This window comes from Anolis sagrei, chromosome 6 (genome assembly GCF_037176765.1).
Source record: "Anolis sagrei isolate rAnoSag1 chromosome 6, rAnoSag1.mat, whole genome shotgun sequence".
Taxonomy (NCBI): Eukaryota; Metazoa; Chordata; class Lepidosauria; order Squamata; family Dactyloidae; genus Anolis; species Anolis sagrei.
This window is the reverse complement of record NC_090026.1, coordinates 35,456,043-35,479,499: the sequence shown is the minus strand read 5'-3', so window position 1 is coordinate 35,479,499 and position 23,457 is coordinate 35,456,043. Positions and strand designations below refer to the sequence as shown.

At 39.7% G+C, this 23,457-nt stretch overlaps 1 protein-coding gene across 18 annotated transcripts in view; it reads left to right on the top strand.

Moving 5' to 3' along the window:
• SRCIN1 (SRC kinase signaling inhibitor 1) overlaps positions 1–23,457 on the top strand; it is a 443,687-nt gene that overhangs the window by 336,750 nt on the left and 83,480 nt on the right. For 13 of the 18 annotated variants that reach the window (XM_067470007.1, XM_067470008.1, XM_067470015.1 and 10 more), the window contains 3 exons: positions 11,405–11,521; positions 17,187–17,379; positions 20,308–20,506. In XM_067470007.1, the coding sequence (XP_067326108.1) occupies positions 11,405–11,521; positions 17,187–17,379; positions 20,308–20,506 (509 nt within the window). The remainder of the gene's footprint in view (positions 1–11,404; positions 11,522–17,186; positions 17,380–20,307; positions 20,507–23,457) is intronic. The other 5 variants (XM_067470011.1, XM_067470014.1, XM_060780939.2 and 2 more) reach the window with 1 other exon arrangement.

Below are 23,457 nucleotides of genomic sequence, written 5' to 3'. Positions count from 1 at the left end.
TGCATTATCATAAATTATATTTTATACATTGTCGTGCATGGATCTTCCACGCCCCATTGCATTTGCTAATTCACTGAGACAGCAGATAATGCAGCATTTATAAAGAAGGAAATTAAATACATTCCCACGGAACCTGATTTTACTACTAAAAAGCACCAAAACACAAATAATTGTACAGGAAAAACAGGATTACCTCTGCAAATGAACATATAAGGATCATCTCTGCAATTGAAGATACAAATGTCATATTTTTCTCTCATCCTGGACCATCACAACCATTACTGTTCCTCCACCAGACATTTTGGATCACTTCAGTGTAGGCTTGTAGTCTGTCTGTATGAAATCCTTCATTGATCACTTGCTCAACACAGTCTTCCTCAATGTATTAGTAGTCTTTTCAGGAAAGAAGAAGACTGTGCCATTATTAAATTTCCCCTTGGGGGGGAAGCATTCTTTGTCACTCGAACGATACAGCTTACAACAGCATTTCTCAACCAGGGGGTCGGGAGCCTTGGGGGGTTGCAAGGAGGTGTCAGAGGGGTCACCAAAGACTATCGGAAAACACAGTATTTTCTGTTGGTCACAAGGGTTCTGTGTGGGAAGTTTGTCCCAATTCTATTGTTGGTGGGGTTCAGAATGCTCTTTGATTGTAGGTGAGCTATAAATCACAGCAACTACAACTCCCAAATGTAAAGGTCTATTTTCCCCAAACTCCACCAGTGTTCACATTTGGGCATATTGAGTATTTGTGCCAAGTTTGGTCCAGATGCATCATTGTTTGAGTCCACAGTGCTCTCTGGAGGTAGGTGAACAGCAACTCCCAAATTCAAGATCAATGTGTACCAGATCCTTCCAGTATTTTCTGTTGGTCATGGGAGTTCTGTGTGCCAAGTTTGGTTCAATTCCATCATTGGTGGAGTTCAGAATGCTCTTTGATTATACGTGAACTATAAATCCCAGCAACTACAACTCCCAAATGACAAAATCAACCCCCCCAACCCCACCAGTATTCAAATTTGGGCATATTGGGTATTTCTGCCAAATTTGGTCCAGTGAATGAAAATACATCTTGTATATCAGATATTTACATTACGATTCATAACAGTAACAAAATTATAGTTTTGAAGTAGCAATGAAAATAATGTTAATGTGGGGGGGGGGGGTCACCACAAGATGAGGAACTGTATTAATGGGCCGCAGCATTAGGAAGGTTGAGAACCACTGGCTTACAACATAGTAAGAGCATTAGATATAGCATGAAGGATTTATTACTTCTAATATCATATGACAGTGACCCTAGTATATGATGCTATATGAAAAGCAACATAATACCCGGCAACATTTCAGAATACATGTGACCAAATAATATCAAAGTGTGGTCAAAGAGGAAGACATTAGAAATGTGGAATAACACGCAAGCTTGGAGAGGTTATAGCAGTATGCTTTTGTCTTAGGCTAATGTGAAGTCAGGATTCTCCTCCTCTCTTTTGCACCTTATACTCAGTTTGCAGCCATTGGATTTATGGTGAGGACAAAAAGGGAAAGTGGGAGAAGGAGAGAGAAACTGAGACAGTTTTAAAGCAGCTGCAAAATTAGGGTGACAGAAGATTAATTGGGACTGTCCCTACCAAACTGGAATAGTTGGATAGTATACATCATTTATGTTGTGCATATATTGTTGTTGTTGTTGTTCATTCGTTCAGTTCTGGCGTGGACTGGTCCATGAAGTCTTTGTGACTTCATGGACCAGTCCACGCCAGAGCTCCCTGTCGGTTGTCACCACCCCCAGCTCCTTCAAGGTCAATCCAGTCACTTCAAGGATACCATCCATCCATCTTGCCCTTGGTCGGCCCCTCTTCTCTTTTCCTTCCATTTCCGCCAGCATCATTGTCTTCTCTAAGCTTTCCTTTCTTCTCATGATGTGGCCAAAGTACTTCATCTTGGCTTCTACTATTCTTCCCTCCAATGAGCAGTCAGGGTTTATTTCTTGAAGTATGGACTGGTTGGATCTTCTCGCAGTCCAAGGCACTCTCAGAACTTTCCTCCAGCACCACAGTTCTCTTCCTTCGCTCAGCTTTCCCTAGGGTCCAGCTGTCACATCCGTAGGTGACTATGGGGAACACCATTGCTTTAACTATGCGGATCTTTGTTGTCAGTGTGATGTGTCTACTCTTCACAATATATGTGTGTGTGTGCACGCGCGCGCGCATGCGCGCACATATATTACAAGTAAGTATTTGGCATTATGAGTATTTGGCATCACTCTTTGCCATTCACAGTATATTGCAAAGGTTCTGATTAAATTGTCTCAATGTCTCTGTCTCCTGGGTTTTCCATTTCTTTTATCTATTTTTTAAAACTGGAATAATATTTCTTTAAGCAAAAAAACAACCCTTTTGACTGGGAAGACTAGGAAACCCTCTCTAGAGTACCTAGAGAGACTGTGACTTGCCTAAAACTCCTCATAGATACCTTGTTTATATTCGTCTTTGACTTCAGCCACTTTGAATTTTTTTCTCTTTGAACCTTGTAATCTCAGTGTATCAGCACATCAAAAGGCCCATTTCACACATTACACCAAGGCAATTTTTGGTAAACTCAGTGCAACGAACAGAGCCAAGCATGGCTCCAGGAAAAAATATAACTATATGATACAAAAAAAATCAAACATGTTTGTCATGTTTGCATTTTTACTTTTTCAGAGATGGAATTAAATTAAGTTTACCTTATGGGGAAGTTCTGGAAGATAATTTGGATGTGGAACTATATATTGTTTATAACAAACTTATATATCAGCAATAATATACCTCATTCCCTTCACCCCTCTTGAACATTTCTACAGAGCTTATAAGAAATACAATACTCCGAAAATTCCTTCCCCTTATGGCCTCTGGCCATGTTTACCAAAGTTGCCAGTGGTTGCTGTGATAGAAATATTTTTTCCAAGATTGGTATTAGCATCATGACTAAATAATATATATCTTTCCTTAGCCTGTTCTATATTGCAGGCCTGTGATTCATAGTGTGAGCACGTAAGCCCAAAAATATAGAACAAAGAAAATTCTCTTGTATCTCTGGGAAATAGAAAGAAGGGTATCCTTCTGAGAAAAGGGTAGACACTATTTTTTTGTTGTTGTAGCCATATGGTTTGCATGACGTCTAACTCCAGCCTGATATATGCTAACATATTTCAAGAATCACACCTTGCACGCATGCTGCTGAATATCGTTGTACGCTTTCAGAAGCTGATAGTGGTGTTCTTACTGATGTGGCTGAAGCGTCAAGAAGACAATATGATTCATTTTCACTCCCTCTTCTTTCTTTCACCTTAAAGTTCTCCATTTGCTTAATTTGTAATGAGTGGGGCAAGGAAACAAAATGTGTGTACTGTAGAGTTTTTAAAATTTATTTATGTATCAGGTCAGAAGCAAATTGAGAATGCAGTTATAATGTATTGAAAAACCACAAACAAAGTTGGCATTATACTAAATTTCCTTTGCCCAATAGCTGGCCACTCTGAGCGCCTCTGGTGACACTGTAAGAAGGTCTTCCATTGTGCATGTGGCAGGGCTCAGACTGCATTGTAGTATGTGGTCTGTGGTTTGCTCTTCTCCACACTTGCATGTGGAGGGAGAAGTTTCTCATCTGGCATCAGCCACTGATTGAGGTTCCAGGTTTTAGCCTGCCACTTTTGGACTCTTGCTTGCTGAGGTGTTCCTACGAGTATCTCTGTAGATCTTAGGAAGCTATTTCTTGATTTAAAGCATTGGCTTGCTGGCTGATGTTCGAACAAAGGATGGGTCGGAGATGTTAATGCCTTGGTCCTTTCATTATATGCTGCTGCTTCCTGATGGAAATCAGTTGGTTCAATGCTGGCTAAATAGTATCATTTCTCCAGTGGTGTAGGGTGTAGACATCCTGTAGTAATGCAGCATGTCTCATTAAGAGCCACATCCACTGTTTTAACATAGTGAGATGTATTCCACACTGGGCATGTGTATTCAGCAGCAAAGTAGCAAAGTGCAAGGGCAGGTGTCTTCACTGTGTCTGATTGTGATCCCCAGGTTGTGCCAGTCAGCTGTTGTATGATATTATTTCTAGCACCCACTTTTTGCTTGATACTCAAGCAGTGATGTAATAGTATGGAATTCAGAAGTTTCCAGTGAGCAACCATTCTAAAATGCTGTTCCATGTGGCTCTTATTCATACTGAACTGATTTACTATTTGTAAAAATGACTTGGGTAGTAAGGGAGGTAGGAAAGGGGACTGCCGTTACAATGGTCCTCAGTGTCTGCTGGGCTTTCGTTCTGGCATCCCACTGTGGATACCAAAATCTGTGGATGCTCAAGTTCTATTACAGTGTTCCCCTGCTATTTTGCGGTTTGCTTATTGCAGACTCACTGTTTCGTGGATTTTTCCTCCTCCCCTAGGGAGCTGGGGGGGGGGGGAGCCAGGGGATGCCTCAGTCTCGGCCTCCTGCTCCTCCTGCTGTCGTTGCCACCACCTCCCCATTGGTCAGCAATGAGTGAATGAGAGAGGTGGGGCGGGGGAGAGAGGAATGGAGGAGCTTCCCTACATCACGGATTTTCACTTATTGCGGGTGGTCCTGGAACATAACACCCGCAATAAGTGAAGGAACACTGTATACAAAATGGCAGAGTCAAATGGTGTCTCTTATATAAAATGGCAAAATCAGGGTTTGCTTTTTGGAATATATTTATTTAAAAAAATATTTTCAAGCTATGAATGGTTGAATTTGTGGACAAGGAGGGTTGACAGTACATATTAAAAGTCAAGGAGACATTATCCTGGTTGCTGCCTAGGTCAAAAACCAAATGAGAGCTTTGTACAAGTTCTGAGTTTCACACAATTTATACTAAAGCAAAGAGAAGCCAGAGCCATAATAGTCTCAGGGATGAAGGAATCCAAATGCCACAGTCTAAATCTGCATTATATTAGTTTGTTCCTGTATATGAAATGCATAGCTGAAGCACAGTGGAAATAGTGGCATTCTAGACAGTAGCTCCTAAGGCCATGATGGTGAACCTATGACACGTGTGTCAGCACTGACACGCATGGCTATTTTTGATGACACGCAGCCACATGCGGCCGCATACAGAGAAGTACAGCTTATAAGAGCCAATCTAATTCCATCCTTAAATTTGTAAAAGGCTCTACAAATTTAACACCTGGACGTTTGAGCATTGTTTACTCCATAACTCAGCATGGAATATACATTTTTCTTATTTAGACTATAAATATTGCAAAATTATGTGTTTTTTTTCTCGAAGTTGACACCCCACCCAAGTTATGCTCAGGTTTTTGGCAAATTTTGACATACCAAGCTCAAAAGGTTGCCCTTCACTGTCCTAAGGCTACCAGTCAAAAGGCATTGTATTATTAGCTATTTACTTCATCATTACTTCCTTGACAGATTTCCTATAGTATGGAAAATGATAGAAGAAGTCTTGACAGAAAAACTATTTGGGTGGCGTCATCATTTCTCTCCTTCTATTAAACAGTAGGAACAAATGGTAGGAGACTCAACTGGAGCCACAATAGGGCTGTATTGGAATGTGCAGAAAAGTCAACTGCATAGACTTTCTCTTTGAAAAGATTTCAGATCTGATTTTAATGCCCATTTTTTAAAAGTGAATCCAAGTTCTTAAACAGAGCTGTAGTAAAACCTGTACTCATAGGTCATAGGAATTCCCCTAGCCAGTTCTTGATATAATGCATACAAGGACTGAATGTTTCTCCTCAAAAAGCTAGTTTTTATGTGCACCCAGGAGTGGGGATCCTTTGAAATAGCAGCAGCATTCAAACATCTGACTGTCAACCAGCAACCCAAGTTGAAACGCTCTCTTTAAAAGATGTATAAATTGGCTCTCTCCGCACTGGCAGATTCTGACAGAATCATTTTCCCTTCATAGAAAAATGTATTAAAAGGTAACTGCACGAGAAAGTTTCCAGCAGATGTAACTTCCAGATCAATTTTGCAGGGCAAGCTCTTGAAACTTCCTTTCTGTTACCATTCCTACAAAAGTCCATGTGTATTCTGATATAAGATTTATGTATAGGGACGACGAGATGGATAATGTTTAGAGACACAAATGATCTGTGTTTTAATATTCTTGCTACTGTTTTATATTATGTGTTAATGTTTTTAAATATTTTATGGTGTTTTTTGGGCATTGAATCGTTGCCATTGTAAACTGCCCTGAGTCGCCTGAGGGCTGAGAAGGGCGGTATACAAATACAGTAAATAAGTAAATAAATAAATATAGTGGACTGAAGCTGGGAAAGGCTGGTCCACTCTAGATTTAAATGTATTCCTCCCACAGATGCATACAAATACCTGGTCAAACAGTCTCCTAGCTTCTCAACCATGGTTCCAATATACAATTGTATGTCCCATTATTAATTTTTCAAAAAATATATTTATAATCATGTTTGTATTATTTATTTATTTACTTACTTATTACTTACTGTATTTATATATTGCATTTCTCACCCCTGCGGGGACTCACGGTGGTTTACAACATACTAATGGCAAAAATTCACTGTCATCATACAGTAACACAAAGAAATCATAATAATTAATTACTGCATGTAACTTTGAATTAAAATCACTAAAACCATTAAACATAAGACATAAACCAGTGTATTGTCGAAGGCTTTCATGGCCGGAATCACTCAGTTCTTGTGGGTTTTTTCGGGCTATATGGCCATGTTCTAGAGGCATTTCTCCTGACGTTTCGCCTGCATCTATGGCAAGCTTCCTCAGAGGGTGAGGTCTGCTCACCCTCTGAGGAAGCTTGCCATAGATGCAGGCGAAACATCAGGAGAAATGCCTCTAGAACATGGCCATATAGCCCGAAAAAACCCACAAGAACTGAGCATAAACCAGTGTTTCTCAACCTGGGGGTCACGACCCTGGGGGGGTCGCCAAGGGGTGTCGTAGGGGTCACCAAAGGCCATCAGAAAACTGATTTTTTTGTTGGTCATGGGGGTTTTGTGTGGGAAGTTTGGCCCAATTCTATCGTTGGTGGGGTTTAGAATTTAATTGTAGGTGAATTAAATCTCAGCAACTACAACTCCCAAATGTCAAGGTCTATTTTCCCCAAACTCCACCAGTATTCACATTTGGGCATATTGAGTATTCGTGCCATGTTTGGTCCAGATCCATCATTGTTTGAGTCCACAGTGCTCCCTGGATGTAGGTGAACTACAACTCCAAAACTCACAAGGCCTACCAAACCATTCCAGTATGTTCTGTTGGTCATGGCAGTTCTGTGTGTCAAGCTTGGTTCAAATCCATTGTTGGTGGAGTTCAGAATGATCTTTGATTGTAGATGAACTCTAAATCCCAGCAACCACGACTCCCAAATGACAAGCTCAATAGTCCCCCCCACCCCAAACCTCACCGCTATTCAAATTTGGCCATATCAGGTATTTGTTCCGAATTTGGTTCCGTGAATGAAAATACATTCTGCATATCAGATATTTACATTACGATTCATAGCAAAATTACAATTGTGAAGTAGCAACAAAAATAATTTTATGGTTGGGGGTCAAAAAAATATGAGGAACTGTATTAAAGGGTCGCTGCATTAGGAAGGTTGGGAAACACTGACATAAACAAAATGTAAACGTTCAGACAAAGCATTAAAATCACCCTAGTATTGATATTAATAATATTAATTCCATTATTATATTAGCTATTCAAGTGCCAAAAATGACATTGAGTTTGCAGTTTAACGAAATTAACCTCCTTAAAAGAAATTCTAGTCCTCACTACTGCAAGGAAAGATGTAAAATGTAACTGGAGTACAAGATTCAGAAGTGGAAATTTGACAGTAAGCATCCAGGCATTTTGAACATGCCATATTATTTTGAACCTCCTATTCAGTAGTAGACAGGGAAGAAATTTATGATGTTAGCAAATTTGAGAAATGTGCTCATTTTGGATACAGAAGGCACAGTCTTGAGTGTGTGTATTCACTCTTCTATTTGTCTATGCATTTCTGTTTTTGTCTTTTATTGTTGATATAGTCAGTGGACTACTCAATTACAGATCTATCCTATATTTGACTCGCTTCTTATGCACAGATTTAGGTAAAAATCCACACTCTTAGACAACTCTAGAATATATAATCCAGGAAAGTAAATTTTCCAGTCTTTCATTACATTTGCCTTGCAATTGAATTACAGAGGGGACAATGGTAAGGCTCCACAAATGGAGCCTTACCATTTGTGTTTCCCATCTAACAGGGCGTGATCTGATTATGTTGTGGAGTTGGTGACTGTGAATTTGAGGGTAGTTCTACTTCTTCACTTGTAACTTCAGTATTATTCTATATGCAACTCCATCCGCGACCGGAATGAATCAGCCTTGGTTCTACTGATGACTGAAACTGGCCAGAGTAGACATAGGTGTTATTTACTGAGTAAATGCACAATCTCAGTACAGTGAACTCAGCAGCAGTTTTACTCCCTTGGGACTATCACTGCCAATAGCACCTCTATATTGGGAGGATATACGGTCATTCGTGTGAAATGGGACTCTTGGCATATTACTGTTGATACTGCTGGGACTCATGGCCATTACTTTTGCCCACTTCTTGTCATCATAAACCTTCTTGATATTTCCTTTCCAGAATCACAATAGGTGCCTTTATGTCTCTCAGGAGCTGTTTTCTCAGCAGTGGTGGATGCGCGATCTCCTGGAATTTTGGAGGTTATCTCAAAGCTCAGAATAGAATAGAACAGAATAGAATAACTTTGTCATTGTACAATGAAATTTAATGTTTTCCCCAGCACACAACACAAACAACACACCCATCCCTCCACAATCACACCCCACTGCACAGCCCTCAATATCACATCAATGCGAAGTCATGGAGTTTATTACAGTTCCAGCTCAATGATAAAACTGTCTCTCAGTTTGTTTGTCCTTGCCTTTGTCACTCTGTACTGTCTGCCAGATAGTAATACAGCAGAGTCTCGCTTATCCAATCTTCGTTCATCCAACATTCTGCATTATCCAACACAGCCTGCCTCCCACCCAGATCCACAGCTGTTTCAATACATTGTGATGTTTTGGTGTTAAATTTGTAAATACAGTAGTGACTGCAATACCATGCATTGAACTGCTTTGTTATAAAACATGATGTTTTGGTGCTTACTTTGTAAAATCATAATGTAATTTGACGTTTAATGGGCTTTTCCTTAACCCCTCCTTCTTATCCAACGGTTTCGCTTATCCAATGTTCTGCTTGCCCGTTTATATTGGATAAGCAAGACTCTACTGTAATTCAAAAAAGAATATGCTGGGTGAGATGGATTCCCAAGATTGCTCTGAGCTTTCTTAAGTCTGTGGGATCTATAAAGTTCTTCCAAAGAGGGGAGAAAGCAACCAATGATTCTCTGTGCAGATGTCGTGACCCTTTGGAGTGCCTTTCTATCCATCACTGTGCAGTTAACAAATGACACAGAGATGCAGTAGGTTAGGACACTCTCTATAGCACAGTGGTAGAAAGTCACTAGCAGTTTTTCATTCAGTTGTTAGTTCCTTAGAAGTCTCAGGTAATACAGTCTGCGCTGGGTCCTCTTAATCAACGCTACTATATGGGTGCCCAGGGTCAGATCCTCCTTATTAGAGACACCCAGGAACTTAAAACTGGCCACCCACTCCAATTGGTCTCCATTTATGACCAAGGGCTTCATTTTTGGACTGTTCTGTCTATAGTCTACTATGAGCTCTTTGGTCTTATTAATGTTAAGAACCAGATTAGTCTCCCTGTACCACATGAGCAGCCGATCCACCTCATCCCAATAGGCAGGCTCATCCCCTTAAGACAGTGGTTCCCAACCTTTTTTTGACCAGGAACCACTTGACCAGGGACCACTGTGACAAGTGACCACTTGACCAGGGATTACTTAACCAGGGCCCACTCTCCAACATGAATACCAAAAGGATCACAAATCCATTTTTGGTCAACTTTAGATTTGGTTTGGGTGCTAATTGAGAAAATTGCATTGGATAGGCCACATCAGCTCTAGAGACTGTGGCGCAGCTGGCTGGGAGTCAGCTGCATTAAGATCACTACTGACCAAAAGGTCTTGAGTTCGAAGCCAGCCTGGGTTGGAGTGAGCTTCTGACCAATTTGTGTAGCTTGCTGTCGACCTCTGCAACCTGAAAGACAGTTGCATCTGTCAATTAGGAAAATTAGGTATCTCTTACATGGGGAGGCTAATTTATGACAACATAAAAATCCCCAGCAAGCATGCAAAGAATGAGGAAGTACTTCATCAGTGTCACAAATGGACGGTGAAGCAACAGCTCCCCTGGTGGGCAGAATACCCTCATGAAAAAACTGGAATGTTAAATAGCCTCTGAGTGTCTGTCTACATATGTTGTGTGTCTATGGCATTGAATGTTTGCCATGTATATGTACATTGTAATCTGTCCTGAGTCCCCTGTGGAGTGAGAAGTGGAATATAAATACTGTAAATAAATAAATAATAAATAAATCTAGTTTCTGATACAGTAGATATGCCATAGTCAGCAACAGTGAAGGAATGGCACGAAAGAAGAGGAAATAAAATAAAATAAAATAAAAAGAGTAAGGAGGATCACGGACGAGATTTTTGTCCTCGTGGGGCACTGGTGGTCCACAGCCCACAGGTTAAGAACGACTGCCTTAAGAGATAAGCCCCACCATGGATATATCAGTCTTGTGTTGTTGTTTTTGTTGTTTTTTGTTTTTGTTGTTGTTTTGACATCCCTGTTCTCAATGTAGCAGGTCCAGGTCCATTACGTTATCCACAGACATGTAGAGTGATCCGGGATACAGCAGGCCATTTCCATGAGAAGTAGCAGGGAATCCATTTTTCCCTACAACATTTTCCCTAAGTGGGGTAAGGAGACGAGACAGACAGGGAGCAGAAGAGCAAAATGCTTCCTTACACACTCCCTCCCTTTGTGTGCAGAAAAACTCACTCTCCTGACAGTTATTCCCTCTCACTGCTTCTAATATTGCTGGGAGAGAGAAAAAAGTAATTTGAGTGTCCAATTGTCTTGTCTCATAAGAACATAAATCTAATCAAGCTAAAGGCCTATCAAGTCACGCATTCAGTTCACACATTGACCCACCAGTTGCATTTAGGAAGCCCAGCAGCAAGCCATGAGTGCCTCTTCACTCAACATCCATTCCCTGGCAACCTAAATACACAGGCATATTGCCTCTGATACTGGGGTGTGGATGTTGTTGTTGCTTTCCATTTGTAACTCTCCTGGGTTTTCTCACAGCTTCATCTTTTTATTTCTTTCCACAAAGAAATCCATTAAAGACAGAAAGAGGGAATAACTGTGCAATGTCTTTTGATTGGTACCACCAGGAGGCATCCATCTGGAAGCATCTAAAGTGCCCTGCACCTGAACAGGGCAACATCCTTGCGTCTCCAGCAAATGGCTGCCAGTGCTTTGTTCCCCCAGCAGGAGACGAAAGAGGAGAGGTAACAACCAAGCGGCCAGTCAGTGCCTGCAGTGCAACAGCATTCAGCGGGCTGCTGTGCTTCTGATGCATGTTCAAAAGAGAGCTCAAAATGCTTTCACAGTTCAGTGAGCCTCTTTTTGATGTTTGTCTGTCTTTGCCCTTAGAGAGCTACTCCGTTCCCCTGCAATGCTCCTCACAGCTTCAATGAGGCTTTGGTGAAATTTCAATAAGGGACATAGAAATGACAAGCTGAGTTGCTTACTTGCAAATAGATTTACACTTTGTCCAGTCTAGGGATTTAAGGGATGAGCAGGTCTTGAAGAGACCGTGACACAGGAAGGTTTGGTGGCTTCTGGTAGCTGCAATACAGAAAGGTGAATTTTTCACGCTATGCAAGAAGTTGGATAGTACCCAGACTAGCACATATTGTTAATTTGTAGAATTTACTGCGATGGATCTAGTGAAGGCACCTAGCTTGCATAGATTTTTCACCAAATTAATCGAAGAATGTTGGCTACTAATCAGGATGAGTGTTATGTCTCAAAGCTCAGAGGCAATAAGTAAATACCTACATCAGCAGCAGGAGAGCAACCGTTGTCTCTGGAGGCTCTTCAAAAGAAAACAGAGTACAATTTTTTAATTATTTGGGCTTGCTTTTTCTTGAGTGCCAAAAAAACCCTGACAAAAAACCATGGACTGAAGAGAATATTTGCAGTTTGGGACTTCTTTCTGTGATTTGTCATCAAGTCGGCTTAGATTTGTGGCAACACAGGGAATGAGAGACCTCTAAGACATTCTGTCCTGTAAGCCAAGGGCTATAGCTTCCTTGATTTAGTTATCCACCTAGAATGTAGTCTTCCTCATTTCCTGCAGCTTCCCAATTTAATAAATATTACTGTCTTCTCTAATGAATCATGCTTCCCTTATTCTGCACAAAATTCAAATTTGGTGGTTTTTGCTCAGAAAACAACATTTTCAGAGTGGTTTCCTCATTTCCTACAGCTTCCCAATTTAGTAAATATTACTGTCTTCTCTAATGAATCATGTTTGCCTTATTCTGTACAAAATTTAGATTTGGTGGTTTTTGCTCAGAAAACAACATTTTCAGAGCAGCTTCTGTTTTTCACCAAAAAAAAGTACTGTGTGTAAAAATGTGTGCAAAAATGTACATATTAGTAAAGGTAAGGGTTTCCCCTTGTTATTAAGTCTAGTCATGTCCAACTCTGGGAGGTGGTGCTCATCTCCATTTCTAAGCCGAAGAGCCAGCATTGTCCATAGACACCTCCAAGGCCATGTGGCCAGCATGACTGCATGGAGTGCCTTTGACATTCCGCCGGAGCAGTACCTATTGATCTACTCACATTTGCATGTTTTCGAACTGCTAGGTTGGCAGAAGCTGGGGCTAACAGCAGGAGCTCACCCCACTCCCTGGATTTGAACTGCCGACCTTTCAGTCAGCACGTTCAGCAGCTCAGCGGTTTAACCTGCTGCACCACCGGGGGCTCACAGTGTCACTGAAATGTAAATCCTCCTTGCACATTAGTTTTTTAATTACTCCTTGCTTTTTTCAAGACTTTGAGGAGAGTTATATCCCAATAATGAAAAGCATTTATCAGAACTTCTAAAGAAGTATGGGGAAAACAGCCAATTTGGTTTTTTCTTTCTCCCGTTAACTTAAAAAATGTTTAGTACTTTCTATCTCAAATATGGTAAATTTTGTAAATTCTTTGAGGTAGCACCAAACCAAACCAAACTGCATATATACATTTCTTCCATCCAGATTCTATAGGTACCACTCTTCCCAGCACAAAAAGATCATGTTGCACCTGGTGCCATTAAGGTGTTTTATACGAGCCCTATTTGGTGTAAATATCTTCAAATACTTCAGGATTCCAAACCAGATTTTTTATGATTTTTATGAAGTCAAATCATTTTATGAAGTCAAATCAGTTTCAAATTAACATCAGGAGAGAATTCCTCTAGAACATGGCCATATAGCCTGAAAAAAACTACAACAACCCAGTGATTCTGGCCATGAAAGCCTTCAACAATACATTTTCTGTTTGCCTCTGTACATCATATGCCTTACATTCAGGTTGTATTTTTAAAGTTTGAAGTTTTTCCCATAGAAGCTCTTATCACTGCAAATATGAAAAAGCCACATTTTGTTAAGCTCTTATTAAAAAATGAATTGAAATGGAAATCTCATCCTAGACCTATTTATAAATGCAGGTAGTTTAAAAGCTACCTCAAGCAAATTAGAAAGGCATCATAACCAAAAGACAGTTACGGATATTTTAGCAGCCAAAAGGAACTAAGAAAGAGAAGAAAGGAAACCCAAGGTAATTATTAGTGTTGATGCCATGCTTGAACAGATTGCCAACAGGTATATGTGTGTAAGTATCTATAATCTTGATCACCAGGTGGCTTTCAGAGTAAATTGGATCATCGCTTGGCTACTAAATTAATTTAACTGGACTCCCTCTATGAAGCAGAATCTCATTACGAATAAGGGCTGTTGACCAATTAAAGAATCTTGACTTGATTAGTAATCTGCCTTTTAAGATATCAGCTGTTTTAATTGATTACATTTATATAAATTTGCATCAACTTCCATTTTAAGGAGAAAAGCACGTCTTTAATCTAATCTTTCTGAGTCTCAGTTATAGTAATGCACAAGAACCAAACAACCATTCTGTGAACGCAAAGCCCCAGCGACTGAAATTAATCATCCCCCTATCTGTTAATTAAGTGAAGTATTAGTTGATAAATCTACCAATTAAAATGGTTAAAGCTTGTATCTTTATTCTCATCTCCAAACTCAAGGTCAGAGTTTAGGATAGATATATCTGGGTTTTCATGGTTTTGCATGTATGCAGATCTTCCCGGACATTTTTAAGGAACGTGTTCTGTTCTTGGAGTTGATGACACTTTAAGTCACTTTTGCAATAATGCAAATGAGGCTGCTTCCAAACAGACCACTCTTAATGCTAACAATCAAAGGAAACTCTTAAGATCTTTCTCTCAGTAACACATTTTCTATGTTTAGGAAAAAGAGAAAGCAGAAGTAAGTCACAGAAGGATAGATTTACTAGATCCATGTACCTCTAATGCAGTGTTTCTCAACCTAGGGGTCGGGACCCCTGGGGGATCGTGTGGGGGTTTCAGAGGGGTCACCAAAGACCATCAGAAAACATATGTTTCTGATGGCCTTAGGAACATCTTTGGCACAGAAGGCTGAAGATCTCTCCGCCTGTCCTTCTCTTCCTTTTTGGAAACCGACAGCGAATCCTCCCACCAAAAGCCCTTCTCCGCTGTGATTGGCCATCCTCTCAGCCAAGGGGAGGGCTGTTTCTAAGATTCCAAATGGGGAGGGGAGAGCAGGTATGCTCGGCGCATGTGTGGGCGAGGGAGAGCATACGAGACTGGAGGGTGGCTTGTGCTAGTGAGTCCCTTCAAGGCATGGGGGTTCTGTGTGGGAAGTTTGGCCCAATTCTGTCATTGGTGGGGTTCAGAATGCTCTTTGATTGTAGTTGAACTATAAATCCCAGCAACCACAAATGTCAAGTCTATTTTTTTCCAAACTCCACCAGTGTTCACATTTGGCCATATGGAGTATTCGTGCCAAGTTTGGCCCAGATCCATCATTGTTTGAGTCCACAGTGCTCTCTAGATGCAGGTGAACTACAACTCCAAAACTCAAAGTCAATGCCCACCAAGCCCAGTATTTTCTGTTGGTCATGGGAGTTCTGTGTGCCAAGTTTGGTTCAATTCCATTGTTGGTGGAGTTCAGAATGCTTTTTGATTGTAGGTGAGCTATAAATCCCAGCAACTACAACTCCCAAATGACAAAATCAATCTCCCCCAATCCCACTAGTATTGAAATTTGGGAGTATCGGGTATTTTGTGCCAAATTTGGTCCAGTGAATGAAAATACATCGTGCATATCAGACATTTACATTACGATTCATAACAGTAGCAAAATCACAGTATGAAGCAGCAATGAAAATAGTGTCATGGGGTTCACTACAAAATGAGGAATTGTATTAAGGTGTCACAGCATTAGGAAGGTTGAGAAACACTGCTCTAATGGTTGTGTAGGGAATTTCAGCAAGTGTTGCTTGCCTCAAAAGCAGATAACAAGCAACCTTTGCTGAAATTCCCTCTTCTACAGAGCCATTGAAGGTATAGGATCCCTTTCTAGATTTCACTCTACCAACCCTAGTTGTAACAGAGCTTAGAAAAACTGTAGTGCACTGAGCCTGTAATGCTGTAAGTTGAGAAAATATGGACTTTAAAAAAAAACATGCATTACTAAATAATGTAGGATTTGCTAGGCCTGGGTCTAGCTTACAAAGAATATGCAAAGCACAAATGAGACATAGCATACTATTAGGAATAATGGCAGCAGGTGGCTTTTATGTTATTAGGATAAGCACTCCACTCTGGATTTTAATCTAAATGTTAAAGAAACTAAGCAAATTGCTGATCCTGTTTTGAGGGTAAGATTCAGTACCTTGGATAACTCATTTGAAGTTCAAACTAAAATTGGGAATGGAATCAACTCTACTGGTGACACAGAAAACATGAACCACCAAGGCTGGTGTATTCTCCTATAGAGCAAGAAACCTAGATCCAATTATTAGTCCTAACTGGAGCAGACTACTAAATAAATATAATATACTGTATATACTTGAGTATACACCAAATTTTTCAGCTCTCTTTTTTAGGCTGAAAAAGCCCCTCTCGGATTATACTTGAGTCAAAGTTATTTATTATTTTACTGGGCTGTTTTTATTATTATTTTATTACATTTATTATTTAACTCTATTTATTATTATTATTATTATTATTATTATTATTACATTTACATTACTTTACTCTATTATTAGTATTATTATTACATTTTTATTTTATTCTATTTGTTATTATTATTACATTTATTGTTTTTTGTATTATTATTACATTCATTATTTTTCTTTATTATTATTTCATTTATTATTTTACTCTATTATTTTTATTACATTTATTATTTTACTGTTATTTTTATTACATTTATTATTTGTCTATTTATTATTGTTGTTATTACATTTTTTACTCTATAATAACTGTTATTACATTTCTGTTATTTTACTCTATTATTATTTTGGTTACAATTATTATTTTACTCTCTTTATTATTATTGGGAGGATACGTAAGCACATTTATATTGTTGAAGGTTAGGATAATGATTTAATCAGAGTTGGACAGTCTTATCTTAAATTACAGTTTTATGTAAAAATTCAAAAACATTTAACCTGCTGATGCCTCAATTAATGTAATTTTATTGGTATCTATTTTTATTTTGAAATTTACCAGTAGCTGCTGCATTTCCCACCCCTGGATTATACTTGAGTCAATACATTTTTCCATTTTTTTGTGGTAAAAGTAGATGCCTCGGCTTATATTCAGGTCAACTTATACTCGAGTATATATGGTACATATGTGTTGACTTCCCAAGTTATCATACATGCATCAGCCTCTCTAGTTGAGATAAACAACAAGATTTAGATCTTAGACTGGCATAGAAATCTGATAGCGAATTGATCACATGTTCACAGACTGTGCTCAGTCCAAATTATTGATAGAAAAATTCCGGTCCTATCTGTACTCATCATTTTTTGTTTTTTCTCTCTACCTTTCAGACTCGAAGCTCCCGGCACACACAGGGTTCTCAGCCTGGCCTAGCTGATCAAGCCAAACTCTCCTTTGCATCGGCAGAGTCTCTGGAAACCATGTCTGAAGCCGAATTGCCCATAGGGTTCAACAGAATGAACCGCTTCCGGCAAAGCTTGCCTTTGTCCCGTTCTACCAGCCAAACAAAGCTTCGGTCGCCAGGTAAATTCCTCTGGTATAAAGGTTTCAAGCAAGACTCATCCTAACCTTAGACAAAGTGAGATAGATGCCTGAAGCAGCAGATTCTAAAAGATGGTTGCAAACTCTTCTCTAGATATTGTCCTGTCCTTAAGGCATTATCATATATAACACACAGTGTTTGTAGTGTCCTGTGTAATAGTTCCCATCCCAGAGCACATTTCCTGAAAGAAGAACCAGGACAATTAGACTCTGACTGTAAATAGAAAGTCAGCTGCTGTCCTCACCCTTTTGCCTTGTATTTTATTAATGTTTGAAATGGTCATATGACTAGTCAAATAAAATTATTATTATTATTATTATTATTATTATTATTATTATTAGCTCCCATCCCTTAGTTAGGGGTGAAGCTGTTGCTCTGTTGTCAGCGTTGAAGTAAAATTCAAGTGGCAATCTGGTTGGCTTCCAAATCTGAACTTAGAAGTGGATGCTATGTTGTTGTTTGCTTTACGTAGCAAGGTGACTCATGCTGGTCCTACGTTCAAGCATTCATTTTTAGAAAAGACATCTTTGATTGTAAAGCAGAATCCTTTTCACGAGAGTTGACCTTCATCTCACCCTGGTGGAGTTTCTTTTGCAGTGATCTCTGTGAGAATATGCATTTGATTCCACTTGACACTAAGTACCTCTTGTGGTGCACCTGCTCCCTGTTACATAGTCTTCCTAGCTCAGTTGGCATATGTTCTTATAATCTGAAGTACCTAATTTCTAGTACATGGGAAAGTTACTTTCCTGGTATAATTCCCAGAGTCTGGGAGCTGTGATACAGAAACAAAAAAAGTTTTGTAACTCAGTAACATACTGCATATATCAATTTGATTATCTATTTTGGATTATATTAATTATTACAAAAAAATAATGCTTTGGGTCCAACCTATCTTTGAGACCACATCTATGTCTACGAACCAGCATGGGCTCTGAGATTGACAGGGGAGGCCCTTCTCTCGGTCCCACCATCATTTCAAGCATGGTTGGTGGGGACAAGAGGGAGGACCTTCTCTGTGGTGGCCCCCTGGCTCTGGAATACCCTCCCAAAAGAGATTAGATTAACCCTGTGATCATTTTTTTAGTGTTTAATGTTCTGATTTTATATTGTTGCGCTGTGTTTTTGTGTTTTGTTGCTGTGTTTTTGTGCTGTGTTTTTGTGTTATACCGTGTTACTGTACTGATGGGTTTGGCCTCATGTAAGCCTCCCCGAATCCCCTTGGGGAGATGGTGGCGGGGTATAAATAAAGTTTAATAACAATGATGATGATGATGATGGTGGTGGTGGTGGTGGTGGTGGTGGTGGCACATAGGTAACTCAGCTGTTAAACTGATGAATCGTGTCTTTAGACTGCCAAGGATAAAGACATGCCACTACAAAAATGTATTTGGTTAGCAGAGGATGGTTGTCTCATTGAAGTAGAATTTTGTAGTTGCCCATCTACTCTCCCTATTGTTTAAAACATGCATTCAAGACACAAAACCAAAGCAGTCTTCTTTAAGAATAACATCTCAGGTTTACTAACAAACTTCTTGTATATATTCAGCATATAAGTCCATAGTCCAATGTCTTTAAGCATATAGATATAGTCCAAAATGAAGTCTGAAAGGAGACAAACTGCATCCACCTCCATTGAGGTCTAAAGGCAGATACATCCTCTTCCAATGAGGTTGTAAACAGACTGAAGTCCTGTGTCTGCACATGCTCAGTACAATCACATCTATAACTCCTCCCACACCAAAGAGAGAAGTGAAACTGGCAAATCAACATACACATAGAATACAGGTTAGCAAATGCATACATTAACAAATAAATAGTGAGAGGCTTGTAAGGTTACTATTTCCAACAGGCCTTTGACTTTGAGTAGGCTGAATGGGCCCATATGATGCTTACACTTGGCACCCTGAGAATTGACGGCAATTAGTTTTATCTACTGTTAGTTTAAAATTGTATTATTTTGATTTTATGCTACATGTGTGGATGGTATTGTTGTTATAATTTTAAGCAACTTGTTTTGTACCGTTTTTACCTGTTTTATGTTATATGTGCACCCTGGAGTGCCTTTTAAGCCTCCTGGGAAGATGGTAGCGGGATATAAATAAAATAATAATAATAATAATTGTTATTATTATTATTATTATTATTATTATTATTATTATGTGTTTGACAGAAGACATTTCTGGGTATATTTTGTAACAGAAACCTACCATCTTGATACAATTGAAGAACCAATTAATATTCTTTTTACGCGAACAGTAGCAATAAGAGCAGAATGTCAAACTCATTCTTCTAGTTATTATAAATAAAGTTTATTATTATTTAGTTATTATTTAGTTACTATAAATAAAGATGATGATGATGGTGATTATTATTATTATTATTATTATTAGATGTTTGACAGAACACATTTCTGGGGTATATTTTGTAACAGAAACCTACTATCTTGATACAATTGAAGAACCAATTAATATTCCTTTTTAAGCGAACAGTAGCAATAAGAGCAGAATGTCAAACTCATTCTTCTAGTTATTCCCATGTGCCTGATGAAATTAAAATATATTTAATTTTCCTAAACACTAGAAGAGATAGGTACACATGGGATTCCTTTGGGAGGAAATCTCAGAATTGCACAGACTTGGTTTTACTACAGGTGGGCATTAAATTATCTTCCAACTGAGCTGAATGTGGTATATTGCGAGTTTGGCATTCACAGTCAAGGGCAGATATTTTTATCTGTCATTCTGACTCAGTTGCACTATAGTTTCACTCTGCTAAACCCAAAGAAAAATCCTGCATTACTCAGAAGATTGCATTTCGACAATTCTGAGCATGAATTGAGTAAGCCAATGTTTTGCATCTCTTGACCAGTTTCTTTTCTGCACACCCATAATTCTCCATGTCCCCAGGCATCCTTTTTCTGCAGTTTGGAGATGAGACGAGACGGGTTCACATTACCCATGAGATTAGCAGCATGGATACTCTACATGCCCTCATCGTCCACATGTTTCCCCAGAAGTTGACAATGGGCATGCTGAAATCTCCCAACACTGCCATCCTGATTAAGGACGAATCCCGTAATGTGTTCTATGAGCTGGAGGATGTCAGGTGAGAAATATGCTTCAACATTCCTTGGTGAAAGCTTAACGATTACTATCACAGAACTTGGAACCTTATTTACTTATTTAACAGATCACAATAATTGTTATATGTATCCCCCCCACACACACACACACACACACATACCTTTCTCACTTCTTTGCTAATCTTTATTCATTACTTTAAGAGTAATGTGGGACTGATGTGTTACTTTTGCAAATGCTGTTATACACTGACAAGACAGACAACTGTACATAGATAGAGGTATATATATAGATTTTCCCATCTTCGGCGTCTTGAAGGCTGTGCTCGGTTCTGGCCATGTGAGCATGTGCTGTTGCTCCATCTTCGATGCCAAAGAGCTTTGTTCGCAAACTTTCACCTTGATTGAATGTCAACATTTTTCTGGCACTTCCTTATGGGAGCCTTTCTACCTCCCCACTTTTTAAAGCGGTACCTATTTATCTACTCACATTTGTTTTCAAAATGCTAGGTAAGCAGAAGCTGGGCTAAAGGCCAGGGGCTCACACTGACCCGGGCTTTGAACTGTCAACTTTTTGGTTGGCAAGATTTACTGCAGCTTGCGGTTAACCTGCTGTGCTAAATTCTGGGCCATTACTAAACCAGAGGGTAGCCATATTTTCATATTCCTTAAGATAAATACTAACTAACTTAAGTTCCATTGATTTCATTGCACCTACCGTACTATGTCTCAAATCAATCCAGCATATTTAAATGGGAAAAAAATGCTCCAGCAGTATTTTTTAGGCAACAAATATGTCAAAAACGTCTAGGCCTCACCCTAAAAAGCAGAGACATTGCAAGAAAAAAGGCATGTGAAAATCCGGCCATTCCATTTCTCATCTGGTATCAGCCATGGATTGAGGTTCTGGGTTTTAGCCTGCTACTTTTGAACTCTTGCTTGCTGAGATGTTCCTGTGAGTATCTCTGTAGATCTTAGAAAGCTGTTTCTTGATTTAAGCCATTGGCTTGCTGGCTGATATCCAAACAGAGGATGGGCTGGAGATGTCATTATCTTGGTCCTTTCATTACTGGCTGCTACTTCCCAAGTGGTGCAATGCTGGCTAAACAGTATTTCTCCAGTGGTGTGGGACACAGACATCCTGTGATAATAAGCCATATCTCATTAAGAGCCACATCCACTGTTTTAACATGGTGAGATGTATTTGACACTGGGCATGTGTATTCAGCAGACGGTAGGTATCTTCACTGTATCTGGTTGTGATCCCCAGGTTGTGCCAGTCAGCTTTCATATGATATTATTTCTAGCACCCACTTTTTGCTTAATATTCAAGCAGCATTTCTTGTAAGTCAGAGCACCGTCTACGGTAACTCCCAGGTATTTTGTTGTGCTGCACTGCTCCAGTTGGATTCCTTCCCAGGTAATCCCAAGAGCTCACGATGCTTGTCTGTTCTGAAGATGGAAAACACATGTCTGTATTTTTAATAGATTAGGAATCAGTTGGTTTTCCCTGTAATAAGAGCATCTAAAGCTTCAGAGAGCTTCTGTTCAACCATTTCAAAGCTCTCTGCTTGAGAGGTGATGGCACGATTTTCAGCATAGATGAAACTTCCCGTTCTTTCTGGCAGTGGCTGGTCATTTGTGTAAATGTTAAACACTGATGGAGCAAGCATGCTCCCCTGAGGCGAGCCCTTATTCTGTTTTCGCCATCTGCTTCACTGAAATTGGAACTCAACAAAAAAGCTCCTGTTTTGTAGCAGATTTCCTATGAAGTGGGTGAGGAGGTAGTCCTTTGTGGTATTATAAATTTTTAGTGGTGCAGTGGGTTAAACCACTGACCTGCTGAACTTGCTGGCCAAAAGGTTGGCGGTTCAAATCCAGGGAGCTCCTACTGTTAGGCCCAGCTTCTGCCAACCTAGCAGTTTGAAAACATGCAAATGTGAGGAGATCAATAGGTACCGATTCAGCAGAAAGGTAATGGCACTCCATGCAGTCATGCTGGCCACATGACCATGGAGGTGTCTACAGACAACACCGGCTCTCCGACTTGGAAATGGAGATGAGCACCACCCCCCAGAGTCGGACACGAGTTAGACTTAATATCAGGGGAAACCTTTATCTTTATTTTAGTATTTGAAAAATAGTATTCCAGAAATAGTAATTGAAAAAGTGCTATTCCTCTCCCCACACTAACTAGTATTCACATCTCCAGGGCTATACATGCCCAGTTCTTTCTTAATTTGCATCATAGAATTCCCTATCTCCCTGCATTCCCTCGATTATTTCTACTGCCATTTTTCTTGTGTTCTTACCCATGTGCAATGCTCACGTATGCAGTCCAGAGAAAGTCTGATTAATGCAGAATGAAATTGTGTTTTTCTTTTCATTACAGCAAACTGTAGGAGGTTGGGTGTAACACATTATGCGTGTAACAAAAAGTTCTTCCAATATCATATTCATTAAGAATACACCCTGTCTAGACACCTGTTGTTTGTTAGACTTAGCTCTGGTTTTCTATTCCTCCCAGATCAAACTGTTGAGAATTTAAAGCTCCTTCTGGATTAGACCATCTGGCCTAGCGCTCTGTCTCTAACAGTGTGGTGTGTTTGTGTGTCCCTTCAAGTCGCCTGTCAGTTTATGGCAACTTTGTGATTTTCATAGAGATTACTCCAAGGTGGCATCTCAGTCCCTTCCTTTGAAATGTAGCCTATAGCACCTGGTATTCTTTGGTGGTCTCCCATCCAAGTATTTACCAGGGTTTCCTCTGCTTTATCTTTCAAGATCAGTTGTGATCTGGTGCTCTTAGGTATCTAGGCTCTGTCTCTAAGAATAGCTTGCCTGAAGTCACTGTGACGTTCGCATGCAGGGGTTTGAGGAAACAACAGTCCCCAATCCTTCAATCCCATTACATTCTTGGACCCCACCATCTATTATTCAGCTCTGAAACTAGAACGATTGTAGCTGGAAGGCAATCACA